Below are 20,272 nucleotides of genomic sequence, written 5' to 3' on the forward strand. Positions count from 1 at the left end.
CTTCATCTAAATCTATTCAAATTCCAAAATGGTTTGTATGTGGCAAGCTATTTTTACTTTCAATTTTAAAACTTTGAAGCATAATTTTTGAACAATTAAAGTACAAAAATACAATAAAACTCATACAAAAAAATGGTTTACTAATCCTTTGGTGATATTAATTCTTCATGGAACGAAATTCATACAAGTTTTTGTCCATTCCCCTCTACATCACATGTTATTAGAAAAACACTCTTAAAATATAGAAGTAAACACCATCATATTCCAATGGTGCTTATCTTGCACGTAAGGTGAAGCATGTGAAATAAGTTTGAATAAGGATATCATACTTCTATTTTATAATGGGGGCAAACAAAACATTTGTTATTCATTGGGGTTATGGTTCAAGTTGTCTACCATGATTGGTGAAATAGCCGAGTACCACATCTTATTAATTGCAACTTAAAAAACGAGTACTTATTTTGTCATTTGCATTCATATATGTATGTATAAAGTGTATGTGCATATCATGAAGTACTGATAGATTGTTTTTGGCCTGATTGGTATTATTTAGTTTCTTCACATATAGACTAGGTAGTAGGATCTAAGATATCACGAAAAAGGCAACATCACTATTTATAAGCAAGCTCACTTACCACAATACTCTTGCAAATTAATTATAAACTTTCATAGGGGTTTATGTTTTTCCATAGATCATAATGGACGATGTCGTAGCTTTCAAGCCATGGCCTATTCCTTTTTCCCATCCCTCCAAACCAAATTGGTGGAAGGATTGAAGAGAATAGTAGATTTAAATGGTGCTAGTCTTGTCAAGAAGAAAGTATCTATCTTCCTAAATGTTTAACCCATGTAATGTAGAGGTTACACTTTGTTGCATTGTTGGCCTTTTCAAATCTTGTAAATTATTCAAGGGGATTTATAAAATGCAAACCAATATATTATTGATTCACTTTATTATTCAAATTTGTTTAGGAAAATGTTTTTTTGAGCACTATTGCCAACCGCTCTCCTATTATCCAAATTAACTAGATAGTGATAATTGGCGGTTGATAGTCTCAATACCTTTAGCCTTGGAGAAAGGTCTTTCTCAACATCAAGCCTAAAGCGTAGTTCAAGGGAGTACAAATGAGAACTTGTTTAGCCATGTCAAAATTTTAAACTCTTGATAACCTTAGTTCAAGGGACTAATGAAAAGATAAAGATAAAGAGACTGGGGCACATCTCAATCCATGTGTGACTTTTCCTAGTATTTTGTTCACTTCACAACTATTACAAATGAATCAATAGTGAGCAATATAATAAGTGGTTAAGGAAAAGAATGCACTTAGGGTGCTTAATCACATCAACCACCCTATATCAGAGGACATGAGACAAACATGAAATACTATTGATGTCACATACCTAACTAAATCTTATTAACTGAATAGCAAATCTAAAGAAGAGCGGTTAGCCTCACCTAGAAGCTCAAGAGCATCTACGATATTGTGATGAATGGGGCATCCCAAGCCCTAGGATAAGTGGTTTCCCACTTATCCTATCCTTAAACCATTAACATTAGATTTAGACTTATTCTCAAGGTTATGCCTATAACAATGACCCACAAAAGGCATTGCAATGTTCATGTGACATGTAACTTCTTTGTGTATTGTGTATGTATAATAATCTCATGTATTTTTGTAATGTCACTAGAATAGTGTTATCCATAGGATTATTAGTGTATGAGTGTATAAGTGATGGTACGTGGATAGATAAGTGCAAAGTCTTGTGTTAAAAGCCATGTTGTAAGTTTGTGCAAGTGTGCACAAAAGAGTAAGTGTGAGTATATTGTTATATGTGTAAACACGTGCACATTTATGTGAATGTATGCAAAAATAAGAGTGTTATAAAGTGGGTCTAGGTTGTTAGAAGGTTATGTAACTAACCTACAACTCACGAGCCTCATTGGATGTTCTTGGATTGTGATCCTCATATAATGTACATACATAACCCGACCATAGGGGACATGAATACAAATAATTGTCTCTTTCTCTTTCTCTATCTTCCTCAAGCTCAACCCCTTGGGAGGGGGGTGGAGCTCTTCTTGGCTCCAACCCCCACCAAAAAACAAGTAGTGCAATTAGTGAGACTTGAGGCCACCATATGGTTTGATAAGAATACGATTTAGCACTAGAAAGAGTATAAGATCCATTGATCTCAAATTCTCCACATAAAACCCATATTCCAGTAAGATACAATCAATCAAAGACTATTATTCAAACGAAGTTTCGCTTTATTGTTCTTTGTACATAATAATCATGTCTTAAGTTGTAATAAAATATCTATGAGAATGGAGGTTATTTCTGTGGAGAATTTTAGCATGTTCTATTATATCTATTGCATCTTGTATTCTTCTTCCTATCAAGACCAATAGTCATACAAGACAGTCACCCAATGACAACTTCAGGAGCAATACCGCTGCTCTCCCATGATTCAGCATTTTCTTCCGTTGTTTGTATTTTATGTAGACAAGCGCAGTAAACAAGTGGTTGAAATTGTGGTACATTGTGCTTCTCTTGAAGATGATATTACATAACCAAAATATCATATTATGGCAAATCTTCAGTGCTTGGTTCTCCGATGCAATACTTGGCATAATTGGAATACAATATCTGTTACTAGTGTTATTTGATGCAATACTTGTAATGTCCACACTAGCAAAAGGCCCATTTGTAGTGCAATGCTTGGCATATTCCCACAAGAAAAATACCCATTTGTAATACAACCAAAACGAAATAGCTAAAGCGCACGCTTTGCTGAGACCCAGAGTCCTATTTGCCTCTGCATCCACAGTAACCAACACAGGAATCACAATATCATGCATACCAGCTCTTTACATCATTTTGTTGAAATTGCAGTTGATATGGCTTCCGTTGTAGGTGGCATTAATGACCTAAAATATCATATTTGTAGCAAATCTCTGGTGGATGCATATACTTTGAAACAAAGCTTTGGCATATTTGGAATACATTATCTGGTACTATTGTAATTGATGCAATACTCGGCATACACCCACAACAGCGGATGACCCATTTGTGGCGCAATGCTCAGCATATTTCCACATTAACAAATAACCCATTCATTGTAGATATTACTTCCCCTGTAGATCTCGGGTACTTGTGTGACTTGATGTGATATATCATCTTGTTGGAATTGACGTGATGTGATACACCAGCACTTTACATCATCTTGTTGGAATTGACATAATAGTAGGTGGGTGTTATATAGAACCAAAACGACATACTTGTAGCAAATCTCTTATGGATGCATATGGTTTCAATGCAATGATTGGCATATTTTGAATGAAATACATGATACTAGTGTGATTTGATGTGATACACGGCAATGTCCACAATAATGAATGGCTCATCTGTGTGGTGTGATACACTGCATATTTCCACTCTGGCTAAAGATCCATTGGTGGTAGACATTACTTCCCTGAAGACCCAAAATGTCATATTTATAGCAAATCGCTGGTACTGGCATGCTTCGATGCAATAATCGGCATTTTTGCCTCTGCATCCACAGTAGCCAACACAGGAAATACAAATCATACATACCAATGCATCACATCATTTTGTTGCAATTGCATTGATACCAGCTTCCCTTGCAGGTGGTCTTAATAAACCCAAAATATCATATTTGTCGCAATACTGGAGTATGCATATATTTCGATGCAATGGTCAGCTTACCTTTTGGGGCAAATATCTATATGGCATAGACTATACAAGACAAAATCAGATGAATGCCCCTAATATGAGAGCATGCTGGTCACTTTCTCATATGTGCATTGAGCCACTGGATAGCTTTGCAGCTAAACTCAAAGAGTTCAACTAACCATCAGAACATTAAGTGAACAAATGGACATGTGTGCTCAAAACAAAAAGCAGATCAGTACTCTGCTGACATTCTATCTGAAGTTAGTTAGCAATGCAGTACAAGTTTTACCCCATGTTCAGCCATAGATACAACACCATGGAAGAAAACAATGCCCAGATTGAGGTTTGTCTCCTGTACTAAAACTGTAGCCTTCTGAGTATACGTCTAGATGTTTGACAAAGCCAGCGGATTGAATTATCTTCCTGTACCATCCATTGCTGCTCGCTCAACACTGGTTACCACGCCCAAGAACATCTGGGTAACCATCCAGAACATCTAAACTTTTTAATTACAAATGCATGTGTAGGCTAGGCAAAAGGATTTCATTACTGTTTTCTGGACCGAAAAGGAAGTGCATTACTCTTCTCTGGATATTCCAGTCTAACACATAGTTTAGAGAACACAGTACCACAAGCACCATTGTTTATCCATAAGCACCATGATGGATAACCCGTACCCGGAGTTCAGAAGCTGTTTGACACCAAAGTGCAAGGTTCATCATCCCATTAACTTGCTTCTGACTTCCTGGGCTATAAGGCTTCGAATATGGCTGCTTGATGAATCCAATTCAGATTTTTCAACAAATAAAATCCTGTAGATCTCCCATCGCCGGTCACCTGCTGAATGATAACATTCAATGTCTGCCTGCAAAACATTGCAAGCAATACAAACCTCAACACCAAAATATTAAGATTCAATAGAAAACGGACATCTGGCCATAGATCCATTTCAAAACAGTCATCAGTACTACAATAAGGCACCTTAAGCATGTATATTTTATGTACATACACATGTGTGTATGTGCAAGTGTGTGAACATATATACATATTTAGATATAATATACACACAAAAACATATACATATACACATCTCTCGGTATGCATCTTATCTTGGTTACCTTAAATATGGAGATTCCAAGCGTCCTGAGAACACATGTAATGTCATAAAGAACTCGAGGCCGACCCTGCCCACACATCTGAGTTGGTGCAGCCACTAACAACTCCATATCTGGACCTCTACTTGCAATCATGACCTGCACAGGAATAACAATCTCCAGCTCTAACCGTGCACAAAGAGTCTCCTGCTTCTGAAGATCAAGAATCTTCTGGCCACCCCTCTGTGAGATGAAAAACTCAATTTCTGCAGTACCTTCATCACTAACTGTAAAACGTCCATATGCGACCTAAAATGGTGTAAATATTTCCTCAGATAGAAGAAAAAGAAAAAGACTGGCTCTGACATTTTGAATACCATGAAAAAGTAATGTTTCTTCACAAAAAAATTAGAATAATTCTTTTCTATTTTTGAAAAGAGAAATGGCTCTGTTTGAAATACCTGCATTTGAAAATCTTTCAATATCCGCATGCAGTCGTACAACAACCCCTTACGATCATTGCAAGAGATCTGCAACAATGTATGCCTGGGACTGAGAGAGTTATCTAAACCAACAGAAACTTTATCGGTTCCTGATGGCCCTTTCAAACAAAGGTCTTCAACATACGACGGTATGCTCAGAAAGGTGGTAGAATCAAGATCACCCCATTCTGGTCCAGCTTGCTTTATTTCATAGTGACCAACTGGATCACCAATGACTGCTCTCAACTTTGCACATAACTCATCTTGATTCTTTTTCTCCTTCAGCATTCCCCTGTAAAATGACATCATACTTTTTCCATTTAAAGCCAATTCACCACTGTTAGGCATGATCAAGAAATCATAATGTATCTTATCATAAAACAAACCTGGTATCGGTGAGATAGTAAATATTCAATGCCTTGCCATCTGGAGTGGTTGTGGCCTTCAGTTTCTGAACTGTAATCTGGAGCTCCCAAAATATCCGAGCAACATCTTTATTATAAACCAAAAAAAAAAACAAAAGAGAGTATAAGAAATGGTTGCAATAGCACATAGCCTCATTTTGTAAAATAGTTTCTTGTTCTGTATAGCTTAGACTCTAATCATAGTTGAAGGAACCAGAAGTAATCACAGGTTTAACACTTGTTTGAAGAAGGTATCAAACTACAGGGGGAAAGGTCACTACAAGTTTCTTTCAATCAAAACTTTTGATGTAGCACACAGCCTCATTTTGCAAAATAGTTTCTTGTTCTGTATAGCTTAGACTCTAGTCATAGTTGAAGGAACCAGAACTAATCACAGGTTTAACACTTGTTTGAAGAAGGTATCAAACTGCAGGGGGAAAGGACACCACAAGTTTCTTTCAATCAAAACTTTTGATGTATTTTGAAGAAATAAAATTGGCAATACATGGTATCTTTAAACCTTACCTTAGAAAAGGCAAGAAACATAATATTCCACCCAAATTTCACATAAAGCTGAGACTCTACGTTGTAGTGTATATTGTAGGGGCTCTCCTTTGGCTATGACCTGATAAAAGGACTACGATAAGAAATAACTACGAGCTGAGATAAGAAAGACTTGAGGTAGAAAAGAGAAATAGAGAGAAGGGTGAGCAAATAAAAGGCATTAACAAGCCAGGTTAAAATAGGAAATTTCAGAAAATCTCCCTTAACCTCTTTAAAAAGGAAACGATCAATTGCTTAGAATCTTGATCCAAGTAAAATTGCAATCTTGATGAGAGTTCTTTAACCCCACCCAAGCCTTCTTCAATAAAGTAGCCTTCTATAAGTTTTAGTGATTCTTTAGTGCCTACAGTTTGAGTCTACTGAATATAGAGATAACTGAATAAATAGGACCTAAATTCACCGATAAACAGACGAACAGACATTATGAAATAAAGAAAATTAAACTTGTGGAATAACCTTGGATTATAAAATTACATGCTAACAATCAGGATTCTAAACTTCACATTAATAATCCAAATGAAACACAGACATTTTAAAGAAAACTTTTGAAATTAACAACAAATCAATTTTTAAATTTAAATTACCAAAAATCAATATGTGAAGACTTGGAATCTTTGTATGTCAGAATGGTTGAAATGATAACACTATAGAGCTAATTAATTGGCTCTTAACAATAAAATAAAAAATCATTTTAAAAGTCAAATTCCCATTAATAATTAGAATGAAAAAATAATGATAATAATAATAGAACAATTCAACAAAATCAATTCCTTTAACATCCTATAAACAACCTAAATCCGAAAGAAATCAACATTTAGCAGAAATGGAAACTGGATACTGCTCCTTGCTTTTGATTCGAAAATATAAGAGAAACTCAAATCAAATTTTAAAATTGTCATCGATCATCTATTGAATTTGATAGTATCATAATATTAATTGAAATGGCCTAATTTGATATTATATTCAATAAGAAATCTAATGATTCACTGCATATGCAGAAATTTTGTCCAAGCATACCACATAATTAATCAGATTTCAATTTCGAAAATCAGATCCATTGTGATCTAATTTCAGACATTGAAAATTTATCAAATGAGATCAACTTTACAACCTTAATTCATTTTCAGGATTTTCTGCTAGGGTCATTACATTTTCACAAAAATACAAGGCATTCTTCTTTAATACATCAAATATCATATGAACAGTTTTCTCATGATGTGATCCTAAGGTAGCAACAAGTTTATCCATCCAGCAAGTGAGGAATCCATCCACAATGCTTTTGAAGGATAGGCAAAATTTTCATTAACAGCATCTACTAAGGCGTTTTTTTCTGCAAATCAGTGGGCAAGCAGAGGCATTACAAATTAGAGTTAAGATAGCAAGTTAGGAGGTTATATGTTGATTGATTGGATAAGCATCTTACCATTGAGTAGATCTGAGCGATCACGAGAAGAAGTCTGCAAGACATGTGTGACATTGAGCTTGGGCTCTGACAATTGGGGCAACAAAATATGCGGCCTCGTCGAGGGGCATGCAGCAATAAGCCGTTTTTTCAAAGCAATCCACCTGATGGTTTTCATTGTTCCATCTCTATTAGAAACCCAAAATAGACCAAAGCACCATTTCCCGTCTGTTGACAGGTCTGCAAAAAGCAAAACGAAAGATGATGAGCAACTTAGGTTTAGGGATGACGCCATGATTTCACTATCTGAAAAAGAAATGAGAAATAAGCCAAGCATAATTTCCATCAATGACACGAAATCAATCAACGATAATATGATGTTAATCTTTGATGCTCATTCAGTCAATGATGAGAAACGAGCCCATCATGATTTTGATTACCAAACTACAATGAAAAATAAGAAATCATGATTTCATCCGACGGTGATTATCCCATGATTCAACAATCCATGATACACTGATGATTTAATAGTCTATAATGACCCGTGGACCCATCAAAATATTTCTTAACAATTTGTGATTACAAATATACCCATCACGATTGAAGAATGTATGATAAAAAGACAAAAGCCATCAATATTGATGAAACACATACCCTTCAAATGAAATTTGTAATAAGCTATGATGAAAACTAATCCATCAAGATATTAACAATGTATAACGAATAACAAACTTCAAGATTTTAACAATATATAATCAGAAACAAATCGAGATGAAAAACAATTAACGATGTAAAATGAGAAATAAATCCATCAAGATTTCAACGTGGATGATATAAAAAAACATTATTAATGCGAAACAAATCCATAAAGATTTCAACAATATTATCGATGAAAAACAAGCACATGAACATTTAACAATCTCTAATAAGAGCTAGACCCCCATTGCTTCCTATTCAAGACAAAAAATGACATACAAAGAAATTTTATTCCCCTGCCCAGCCAACATTAAGACATAACGATCCTTGAGGTCCCATCAAACCCATCAAGGAAACTCTCTCTAAGATAAGATCTAGAACCTTTTGCCCCCTCTTCAAAGTTAAAGGTAACATAGAATGAAGTATAACCACTCACTAAATTTGACAAAGGCCTATTTTGTCGAATCTCTATCATATAGTACAATGAAGAACAAACTCATCAAAATTTTAACAATGTATAATAGAAATAAACTCAGCAAGGTTTTACAATGTATGACGAAAAACAAACCAGTCAAGATATTTAATAATGTATGACTAGAAACTAACCTATGGAAATTTTAACAGCGAAAGATGAAAACCAAACATCACGCTTTTGAACAATCCATGACGAGAAACAAGACCCATTACAACTCATACTCATCGAGATGTAACACAATATCTAATATTCTTCCTATTTCAAAGTTAGAAATAGACTGACATAGAAAGAAACAAGTTCCACTCACCTGCCCGTCCAACATCTAGACCAAAATCCAGAAAGATCCTCACGAGGTCACATCCCAAACCAAGCTTGTCTGGACAATTGACTGTAACAAGGCTCAGATCCCCTTCATATTTTCCCTTTTGAATTACAACAATCTCGTCATTCAATGGTACACCCATTCCAACAGAATTTTCAATACAAGGTTAGATTTTCTTGTGAGAAAAAATCAATACGGAGGTGAATATTCCTCCTTGAGCTTCTTTATAATTTTTCCCAGAAAATTTTGAGGCTGAATTTGGGCCAAAATAACCAAATGTGGACTGATTAAAGCTAAAGTTTCTGCTTTTCCTTGCTTTTCTCCTAAATTTTCAAGGAAAAAACAGTTCTAAAACTGCAAGTTGTGCCCAATTGCAGCCTTTTCTGCTCTGTCCCTGAAATCTCAATGCTTGAATGAGAGCTCGAATCAAAACTACATTACCAACGAACAAAAGGCTAATTTGCTCTTTCAGTCTGTCTTATGAAAAGAGTGATGACCTTCATAAAAAAAAATTAAAACATACTACAGCTTTTCTTCCTCGGTTCTTAAAACCCAATGACATAGAAGCTTTACTTCTTTCCCTCTCTGTCTGTTTGAGAATTTTTTTTGCCAAAAATTGGTCTTCAACAAAACCAAAAAAAAAAAACCCTCAAACAAAAGGCAGAGGTACATATATATACATACATATATTATGATAATCTAATGAGCCAGCCCTCCTTTTTGAGGATAGATCCTCAAAGCCGCTCTCACAATGAGAGAGACACGAGGAGAAGGGAAGCTATACATCTACATATATATATATATAGCCTTCCATATATACAATAATACTTACATATACATGTACAATATTATACAAGTATTTAGTCATAGATCTAATAGTCGTGCTTTGCTTAGATTCTGGGCTGAATTCCACTAAATGCCCACCACTCTATCTATATCTATCTACATATATCTTATCTATCTATCTATCTATCTATCTGTACTTGTCCACCTGAGCGAGTGTGTGCGCGAGTAATGTGTTGTGTCTGACCTGTCCTTCTCAGGGCCTCCCTTATCCTCTAGTTGTCCCCACGAGACCTTCCATTGCTTACACATCATATATGTTTGTGTTTACTTTCATCGACATTATCTGACATTCGGCCCCATCGGTTCATCACATTCTTTTGTCGGATTCGAATGTAGGGTGCAAAGCATGTTGTGCCCATAACTGTCCATGTTTTTGAGTTTTTTTTTTTATATCCTTGCATGATTGTGCCTATCCATATATCCATTCCCCCGCCCTTATCCTTATGTGATTGACTATATCCATCTATTTGTACATCCTTTGACCTTCCCTCGTATATCCTTTGTTTGTTCGATATGTCGTTACCCCCCATAATTCAACGCCCTATTAAATTCGTCCATATTGCTCACCTCTAAGGCCAATGGGGGATCACGTTATTATGGTCGCTCCATGCATGTGTGTCCATGTATGCCTTATATCTTCACATGGCTATAGTCTATACTTACCTATTTGTCCATTTAATTTCCCTTATCTTATATTGTCATTACTTACTTGTTTTGGTAGCTACCTTCTTGCCAATTCGTTGTTAAGGGTTCATGTGGATATCTACACTAGTGTCGATGAGGTGAGTGCTTACCTTCGAGTGTGTCCAACATAGTGACTTGTCCACTTTGGCGAACTCCCTAATTATTTATACTCTCTAACTACTGCACTTAGTAAATACAAAAGCATATTACTTGATTAATCACCTAACTGATAATGAATGTTGGAAATCAAATATAAACAACACCACATACATGTATTACCCAACCTAAGCACTTAAACTATACACTCGAGTCTTGGGCTAGTGATTAATTATACAAGGGTTAAGGCTCTAGGATTGAGAGAGATTGTGTGTGAGCGAGCAAGTGAATGACCATGAGGTCATGTGTTCAACCCCTACATTCTATAATGGCATCTAGAAAATTAGGAAAAAAAGAGGTGTGTTGATTGGGCCTTGAGCCCAAGGCTTTAGAGTTGTTAGTTTAACAACCTACCTATAGGGTAACAAAAATAAATGAAGCGTAGGTATAGAAAGTGAAAAATGATGACAAAAAATAAGTAAAAAATTAATACATATGTTGGCTTTCCACATCGTGGGCAATACACTACACAAGGTTTGTGTCCTCTTTCCACATTACAGTGTTCCCATTACCTTATCATGCCAATGTCAATTTCCATGTAGGTCAAGCGTAGGTGGCGAAGCATACACCAAGTGCTTAACAAGGGGCGGAAAGGGGTCCATTGGTAATTAATCTATTAGTTTGTGTCGACATCATCAATACTATGTGCTTTAACTAATAATATTATTATTAGTTTGAGTTCCCTTAACTAATAATAATATTTTTGATCCAAGACTCATTGCACATATAATCACCTTTCTCGTTGAGCTTTACATAAGCCTCATATTGTTGGGGGCCATTACTCCTGAAGTCTAGGTTAATGACATCAATATGGCATTGATATTATGTTGGTGCAATGGATTTGACATTATTTCATTGATGTTCCACACTTTAAGATTCAAATTTATAATGTGAATATGTACGTTCATAGCTTGCGTGATTGCTAGATGGTATATAGGGTATGATCATCGCCCTCATCCTTGTTAAATCTTAGAAGAAAGTAGGATGAATGAAATGTTTTATTTATTGTACGTATCATAATTGCTCCTTTGACCTAAATCTACAAGGTAAAATTTGATGCATTTCTTCAAATCACCAACACATATGCATTGTATTTCTAAACAACTACATTGGCCACATCCTATTAGACACAATTAATATATATACATGTCCCATGACCATTAGCTTGACAACTCTCTTACACTTTCCCCTCTTCACCACCAAAGTGACAAGCTTCATACACTCGAAATGTTTTTGTGGGTTAAATAAAAGTTCTGAATATATGAAATACTCATTAATCTAATACTTCGTAGCTATTATTAGTATTACTTCACTGCACCAAGGCATGTAGGTTTATAGTTTTATCTACATTAACAAGGTATACATGTTGATTAGGTATGTAGCCCTTTTATACCCATGCATGTGTTGTATGGCTTCAAATGAGGGAGAAACATTTGCTTGTGAGGTTTGAGTATGCGATGATTATGCAGATGGAAGTAAATGTTAAATTTTCTAGCAATATGCTAGTTTTTAACACAAACATGATTCTCTTGGTTATTACATGTCAATACTAAAAAAATCCTACTACCAAGTCACCAAACACCAATAAACTTTTACAATAATCAATTCTAAAGCGTTACAATGTAAAGGTGCATGGAAGTACAAAAAGGGATTTTCAAGACATACAACATGAAACAAAACTATGACCACATTTGGTTTAGGCTTTCAATGAGGTCATGAGTCATGGCGTGGGATCCACTTACATGTTAGATGTAAAATGCTACTAAACCATTGGTGCATCAAATAAACTTATAAGCTAATAAAATTGGGAGATTGCGATAAAATAAGGCTCTCATGTATAAGTTTGAAAGAGATGTCAATCAGAAATATTTAATATTAAATATGATCAAGCTAGAGCATTATTGATTAGGTGCAGCCTTTCCATAGAGACTAGCTCTAGGTGGTTGTTACAATCTATAAGTCAAGTTCCGAAGTGGAGTTATCCACGTGGAGAAGCCAAATAAATTGGATCGTATCGTAGAATTTAGATGAAGCAAGAAATCATCAAGTACAAAAAGGTCCTAACATCTTAGAGTGACATGATCAATATTTAGAATGAACAACATCATTGATAAATTGTTCCATTTTAGGGGGCATTTCCAGTTTCCAAATCACCATAATGCGTTAAAGAAGTTGTATCTAGAGGATTAAACATCGTCAATCAAAATCCGAGATCTAAAAAGTGATCATTTGATGATGTTGCCACTTAAGCCAAATATATAAGCGAAAAGTCGCACACATTGTAACTTGTATATATTTGCATACATCTTTTGAAGGGATAGACCCCACTACATATATACAGAAATTGTAGTTGCTTCATAGCCTTACCTTTAATACTTGAGAGTTAATGTTTCTAACTGTATTTGAGCATTTAATCATTTGATTGCTTTGTAAGTGTGTCATTGCTTTCAAGTTGAAAACAAACATCCACGTGATAAGAAAACGTGGAGTAAAACTCAAATTTAAATTCTCCATTGAATCATGCTTCAAAATATATGCGCTACTGCTCGATGGATGTGATTGTACAACACATGGATAGAAACGTTTCAACTCTGTATCAATTACACGTATCATTAGAAAAATGTGCGATAGTTTAGAAACAAGATAGTGACACATATAAAGTTTCTTTTGTTGTGCAATGTGTTATCAATAATATTGTGTCACTAGTTTCTAATATGTTATAATTTCAATTGACGTTTCAACAAGGTTTTAATACCAATTCAATTATTTTAAAAGTATTAACATACTTAACATCAACCTTTTTAATCCGAGTATATTAATGAGCTTCTTAGATGATGAGACTCTTTCCTACAAAACCATTAATAGCAAAAATATGTAAGAACAATAGGAACAGAGAAGTTGCATATCACAAAGGTTTATTACAGTAAGCCAATGTCATCACACTATATTTGAAACTATAGTACAAATATTCATTACAAATGTACTCACTTACAATGCTTGACGATGCTCTAATGTATATTCTAGACATTTTACTAATATAAATCAAATACGCCATTCACCTAAAGCGAAAGCCACCATCCATTACTTTGGTATTTGGTGATAGAAAAAAAGAATTGTAAATTTAGTATCATTGTTGCCTCGATAACTACATTGTGATGGCCAATATGCAATGCATTAAAAAAAACTTAAGATACAACAGTCACAGTTGGTTTATTTGTCATCCCATACAATTAAATCATGTTGCTACCTAATTTGAATCACTAGTAACATAACTAAACAAAAACATCTAGTCTAAATTAATCATAAGATTTTATGGTTTACACGTCCACTGATGAGTTTCTCAAGGGGCATCACAAGGGAGGTTCAAGGACATCACGGGAAATGAAAGCACAATTTTTTGTAGCATTTCCTCATGCCGGCTTATATAACAAAGATTCCAAAGCAAGTTCCATGCCCAAAAGAGCCTAAATTTTGTGCACGTATTTACAAGTTAACTATAAAGGCACGCCTCATAAATATACGCAACCATTCTACTGTTGAGAAACAAGCTCAACAAAGGTATGTGATGCATATTGGTAAGTGAGATCTTCTATAGTAGCTATTAAGAAATTAACTACTAGTGGACATAAAGGTGAAACAACTATTTAGCTATGCACAACGATTTTGCTAGTCACAACTAATTAGCTGCATATATAAGTCACTTACATACTTAGGTAAAAAGTAGAAGAGAGTAGTTGTAAGAGGAGAAAAACATAAAACTGACGAGAGCGAGTTGAGCTTTGCGTGTAATGAAATAGAAAATAGAAGAAGCTTTTTGGTTTGCTACACAGAGGTAAGCCTCCTTCCCCTTCCTTTTTTCTGTCTTGAGCATTAAACGATCCAGCACATCCCAAGTTTTCCAGATTTGGTTTCAATGCTTGTACTGGAAGAAAGAAATCAGATGGATGATGTAAACAAAGGAAATTTGAGACTGAGGGGCAAGCCCTCTACAATAGTGCTAGAAGAGGCCATGGAAGATTTGGTTCAGCTAGAACCAACAACAATTATCAAGGAAGAGAACATGTTGTAAGTGGAAGAAACAACATCAGAGGTAGGGGGAGCAATCGAGGTAGAGGTAAGAAAACTTATTTGAATGATGATGTTTGTTGGTATTGTGGAAAATCAGGCCATACACATGCTGAATGCTATAAAAAGCAAAATGATGAAAAAAGAGGGAAGAGACAACAAAATAATTATGCTTCAACTAGTGAAGACTGTGATAAAGATGGTACATTTGTGATGCAACATGAAACAACAACAATGGCTGAATGTTCATAGAGATGTAATGAAGATTTTATGTGATATGTAGATTCTGGGGCATCTAATCATATGACAGGACATGCAAATTGGTTTGAAAGTTTAAGGGAACTAGAGATTCCTGGTTATGTACAAACAGGTGATAACACCACTCATATAATCGAGCATGTTGGAGATATCCCATTGTGGGAAGAAAAAGGAAAAACAAAGTATATGTTGAATGTGATGCATGTTCCAAACCTTGCAAAAAATCTGATTTCTGTTGGACAGATAGTAGAGCAGGAATGCAAGTTAAGTTTAAGCAAAGTGGATGCTTTATAGAGAAACAGGGAAAGCTTATTGCAAAAGGAAAATGTCAAGGAAGAATGTTTGTGTTAGATGTGGATATGCCAAAAAAGATTACAACCATATTTGTAGAAGGCATGAGTGTAATCTCATATGTGGAAATGTGGCATAAAAGAATCAGTCACATAAGTATGCAAACCTTGAAAAATATGTTGAGGAAAAATGCAGTGGCAGGATTGCCTAAGTTGAAAGATTGTGGGATGAGCAAAATATGTGAAGCATGTCAATATGGAAAGCAAAACAAGTTGCCTTTCCCTCATGAAAGACATGTAAGCAAAAATTTGTTGGATTTGGTACATACAAATGTATGGGAACTGACAAAAAATGCATCAATTGGTGGCTGCAGGTTCTATGTAACTTTTATTGATGATTGCTCAAGGAAAGCATGGGTTTATTTCATGAAAGAGAAAAGTGAAGTATTTGATTGCTTCCGTAAGTTTAAATCATGGTAGAAAAGCAGGCTGGAACTAGGATAAAATGTTTAAGATCTGATGGAGGAGGAGAGTACTTCTCAAATGAATTTTCTGATTTTCTATGTAATCAAGGAATAAGGAGACAGTTTACATGTAGATATACTCCACAACAAAATGGAGTTGTTGAGAGAAAAAACAGAACTTTGGTGAACATAACAAGGGCATTAATGACAGAGAAAAATATGCCATTGTATTACTGGGCAGAAGTTGTAAACACAACAAACTACATTCTAAATAGATGTATAACATCTAGAATACATGAAGTAACTCTTGAAGAATGTTTCTATGGAAGGAAACCTAATTTAGGGCACTTAAAGTGTTTGGATGCCTTGCCTATGTTCATGTACCTGTTGAAGTAAGAAGTAAGCTTGATCCAAAAGCTGAAAAATGTGTTTTTGTTGGATATTCAGAGGAGCAAAATTAGATAAGAAATGGGTGAATGCAATGCAAGAAGAAATAGATGCATTGGCTGAAAACAAAACATGGGATTTGGTGAAGTTACCGAAAGAAAAAAATGTTGTAGGTTGCAAAGGGGTCTACAAAACAAAGCATGATTCAAATGGAAATGTTAGTAGACATAAAGCAAAACTTGTTGCAAAGGGATATGCCCAGATGCAAGGAATTGATTATGATGAAACATTTGCACCGGTTGCAAAGATGGCAACATTGAAGACACTACTTGTTGTAAGTGCAGCCAAAAGATGGGTTCTACACCATATGGGTGTAAAAAATGTTTTTTTATATGGTAACTTAGAAGAAGAAGTGTATATGTGTCAACCACTAGGTTTTGAAGATAAGAAGCATCCAAAATATGTATGTAGGCTGAAAAAGGCTCTCTATGGATTGAAACAAGCACCGAGAGCATGGCATGAATCTCGAAGAAATCTAGTGAGAGACCATCGGGGCTGGGGCATGCACCCCTTCGCAATCCCCTAAGCGCCTCCGAGAGTTCTAAACGAGAGATGGGGCTATCGAGCACAACTTCCATCACTGGGTTACCTTGGGGTGAATGCAAGACATCATTCGATCAGCCAACTCCATGTGTTGCCTCACATGCATAGGTGCGAGGAGGTCACGATAGTATTGTGTTGCCATTTCCAAAATCTCAGTCTTGTCCTCCGTTATCGAGCCGTCGGGTTTTCGCAACCCTTGTATACGTCCACCACCACCCTTGGGTGCCTTGTAGTGAAAGAAATGTCGGTTGACCTTGTCGTTTTTTCTATCCCGCCATGCTGCGTTTCTTCGAAACAACATTCAGTTCTTCTCCAAAGTCCTTTCTTGTACCTTCATCTTTGCTTCCTCCAGCTTAGCTCTAGACCAAGTGCAGCCAGGGTCTACCTGTAGCAGCCATTGCGCTGCCGCAACGGCCTTCCTTAATTTTGTTTCAATGGCTCTAACCTGCTGGAGGGCACGCTTGGTCCCCTGTTGTAAGAAGGAGGAGAGGGCCATTTTTTTTTGCAAATCTCCGCTGGCTGATTCATTGCCCATGGTGTCCTGCCATATACTTTGTAAACCGGCCTTCACCTATTCACTCTTCATAATCTTTGTGGGGATCTTCACATTGAGACTGCCCTTGCTATCGTTGGGTGGGTTAAGGTCTAGTGTCACCAGTTGATGATTTGAAAAGGTAAGACCTGCCAAGATAGCAAAGGAGCCCCCAAGCTCTTCGAGGGATGAGTTGATGTATATGCGATCTAGCCGTGCAAGACTACCGCCCCTAGCATTCCCGGCGGCTCTGGAAAAGTGCAGCGAATGTGAGCTTCTCCTAAGGGAAGAGCCCCATGTATCCTTCACCCCGATTTTGCCAATTAGGAAAGCCCATGAATCCAGCACCGCACCATAAATAGGCCTCTGGGTCCCTCCTTTCCTATCTCCCAAGTGTTCAGTCATGTTGAAATCACCTGCCATTACCCAAGCCTCGACATCAGGTAATGTTGTCACTAACATCCTCCAAAAGATTGCTCTCTCGGGGGCTGAGTTAGGGGCATAAATGTTTAGCACCCCAACCTGTAGGCGATTCCATTTCAGAAGCACGTATAAGGCTCGACCCTCCACCAACGTGCCAGATGATGTTACTTCGTATCGGGCCTTATCGCTGATCGAGATGTAGACCCCTCCTCTTCGGTGGAGGTAACCCTGTGCAGTTGACCACCATGTGGTTCACCCACCCGACAAGGGGTTTACTAAGCTCTGAGTTCGCTCTTGCGAGAGGCGGTGTTCCTGCAAAAGCAATATGTCAATATGGCCCCCTATAGTAAGGGGATTCAACTCTTCCTGAAGTCTTCTGCACTCTTGGTGTTGTCGGCCTCCACCAAGGCCCTGTACATTCCACGTTAGGATCCTCATCCAAAAGCGGTGACGTTCACGCCCATGTTTGGGCCGATCCCCATGTTATGGGGCAACCTAACACCTATTTCGGGGGGTATGGTCTCCACAGCAGGCTACAAATCCCCTGCGGAATTCTCAGTCGATCGTTCCCAACCCGCTTCAAATAGATCCCGCGATACATTTGTGCTCCGAAGCGGTGGCACCTCTTGCATCCCTCTATCTAAGAGAGTCGTCGCCAAACCAAGTGTTGGTCGGCCTATCTTACCCTTTCCCTTGTCCTTGAGCTTGTCCGTCCGGATCCACGATTTCACTAATCTGAGGCCACTACCACATTCACGTTCCAGTGGGAGGGGGGCCTTTGCCAACTTCTCTTCCGGGGTGGACGGTACAAGTTGGGGTTGCATCTCTATCGGGGTAGAGAACACAAGTTCAGGCTCTCGTGGGGGAAGGCATGCGGAGTCGCATGGGGACATCATTGCTGCCAACGCTTCTGGGTCGCCATCCCCTAAATCTGTTGGTAGCTCTCACCTGTAGGTCGGGTGCATCGGCACTCCCGGAGAGGATCTTTACCCGTTTCAAGGGTTGCTCGTCCGCGCTTGCTGGTGACAAGGTAGCGGGACTTATATTCAAAGGGGTGGTCACGAAAAAGGGTGGAAGAGGATGCACCTAGGCCTCCAAGTTTCCCCTTCTTCTTAACGGGTATCCAAGGAGCCTCGTCACCCTTGGTTGTCCCGACTTTGCCCGAGGGTCGAGGTCCCGAACTTCCCTTTCCAGTCTTGCGAGGACACGCCTTAGCTAGGTGTCCTGTCTGTTTGCAAATGAAACACTGCCCCGAGAGTCCCTCATAAACCACTTTCACCACTGTGAGACCTAGCTCCTCAGAGTAGAGTCTAATCCTTGATGGAAGTCTATGGAGGGAAGGCACCAAGATGCGCAACTTGGGCACCTCCGCAACTGTGTCTGCCATTGACACTTTTTGAGGACATATCATCCCTATTTGTTCGCCAAAAAGAGGGAGCATATGGCACAAATGGGGAGGGAGGACGGGAAATGTTGCGATGATCACCCTAGGGTTGTTGAGTTTCCGTAACTCTTCAATCAGATTGAACCCTGGTGACCATGCTCTGGAGCAACACCTTGCCGTACTTCAATTTGAGTACCTTGAGCTTGACCAATGGTTGTGCCAGCGAGCCATTACCTAATTCGATGTGGAATAAGTTTTTCCCTAAACCCCTGACACTCTTGATCACAGGCATGTTCTCCATCACAGCCACCTGGAACATGTCCCGAACCATGCCCCGACTTGGTTTACCTGCCAGAAACCTACATACGAAGGAGGTACGCCGTAGACGTTCGATTTCCTACGATAAGAAACGGTTGGCCTCAGGGGACAACGTAATGTCGAGATATGATCCACCTTCTTCATCGAGCAAAATGGGCGTTGGTGGAAGCTCGATTCCTCCCTCCATAGCGAGTTATGTGTCTTGCGAGGCTGTCTATGTTGGTCTTCCCTTCCCCCTTTGTTTTGTGTGTTTTTTAATTAATTAAGTAATGTGCGTTTTCTGGTTGGGGGAGGGAGGGAGGAATGTGGGTGTGGGAGTACCTGGACAGCAGCTGGCGTTGTGCTCCTGCTCCTACTCTGTTGGACAGCGCACACGTTCTTCATCATGTACCTGCGCCTGCTCCTGCTCGCCATGTCTGCGCGCCCTGTTTTGCTGCTCGCGCTCCCGCCATCGCTCTAGGACAACCTTATTCTAGGCATATCACATGTTAGATAAGTATATAAAACTATTGTGTGCACAGTGAAACAAGATAGGAAAGATATATGATTTTCATAAGCCTTATTATTATTACTTTGGTTTGGCCTAATGGTGTGCATCAATAGATAAATACGTATATGCAACTAGTTCTTCAATAAATAAGAACGACTTAGATGCTTAGACCTAGTTTGGGTTAACGTATACAACTCGTTCTTGGATCAATGCAAACAAGCCGAGACATATATATGCC

The 20,272-nt window shown here is 37.7% G+C and overlaps 1 protein-coding gene across 1 annotated transcript; it reads right to left on the bottom strand.

Annotated features, from left to right (window-relative positions):
• Positions 1-3,773: 3,773 nt before the first annotated feature.
• Positions 3,774-9,512, bottom strand: LOC147850505 (ACT domain-containing protein ACR9-like). Its single transcript, XM_087336447.1, has 6 exons — positions 9,120-9,512; positions 7,663-7,881; positions 5,658-5,763; positions 5,251-5,563; positions 4,814-5,098; positions 3,774-4,560 (listed from the first exon to the last, which is right to left on the bottom strand). The coding sequence occupies exons 1-6, from the start codon at positions 9,274-9,276 to the stop codon at positions 4,414-4,416; spliced, it is 1,227 nt and encodes a 408-aa protein (XP_087192573.1). The 5' UTR covers positions 9,277-9,512; the 3' UTR covers positions 3,774-4,413.
• Between the last annotated feature and the right edge of the window lie 10,760 nt (positions 9,513-20,272).

This window comes from Azolla caroliniana, unplaced genomic scaffold (assembly GCF_043228905.1).
Source record: "Azolla caroliniana isolate FFs.n. ecotype wild unplaced genomic scaffold, voAzoCaro1.0.p SCAF_21, whole genome shotgun sequence".
Lineage (NCBI taxonomy): Eukaryota > Viridiplantae > Streptophyta > Polypodiopsida > Salviniales > Salviniaceae > Azolla > Azolla caroliniana.

What these genes read in the sequence shown, in the direction of transcription:
- LOC147850505 (XM_087336447.1), bottom strand. Translation starts at nt 9,276, where the DNA reads ATGGGTGTACCATTGAATGACGAGATTGTTGTAATTCAAAAGGGAAAA. An exon ending in TACTATCTCACCGATACCAG is followed by an intron (nt 5,564 to 5,657) that starts GTTTGTTTTATG and finishes GTCATTTTACAG; the next exon opens with GGGAATGCTGAAGGAGAAAA. An exon ending in TTGGAATCTCCATATTTAAG is followed by an intron (nt 4,561 to 4,813) that starts GTAACCAAGATA and finishes AATGTTTTGCAG; the next exon opens with GCAGACATTGAATGTTATCA.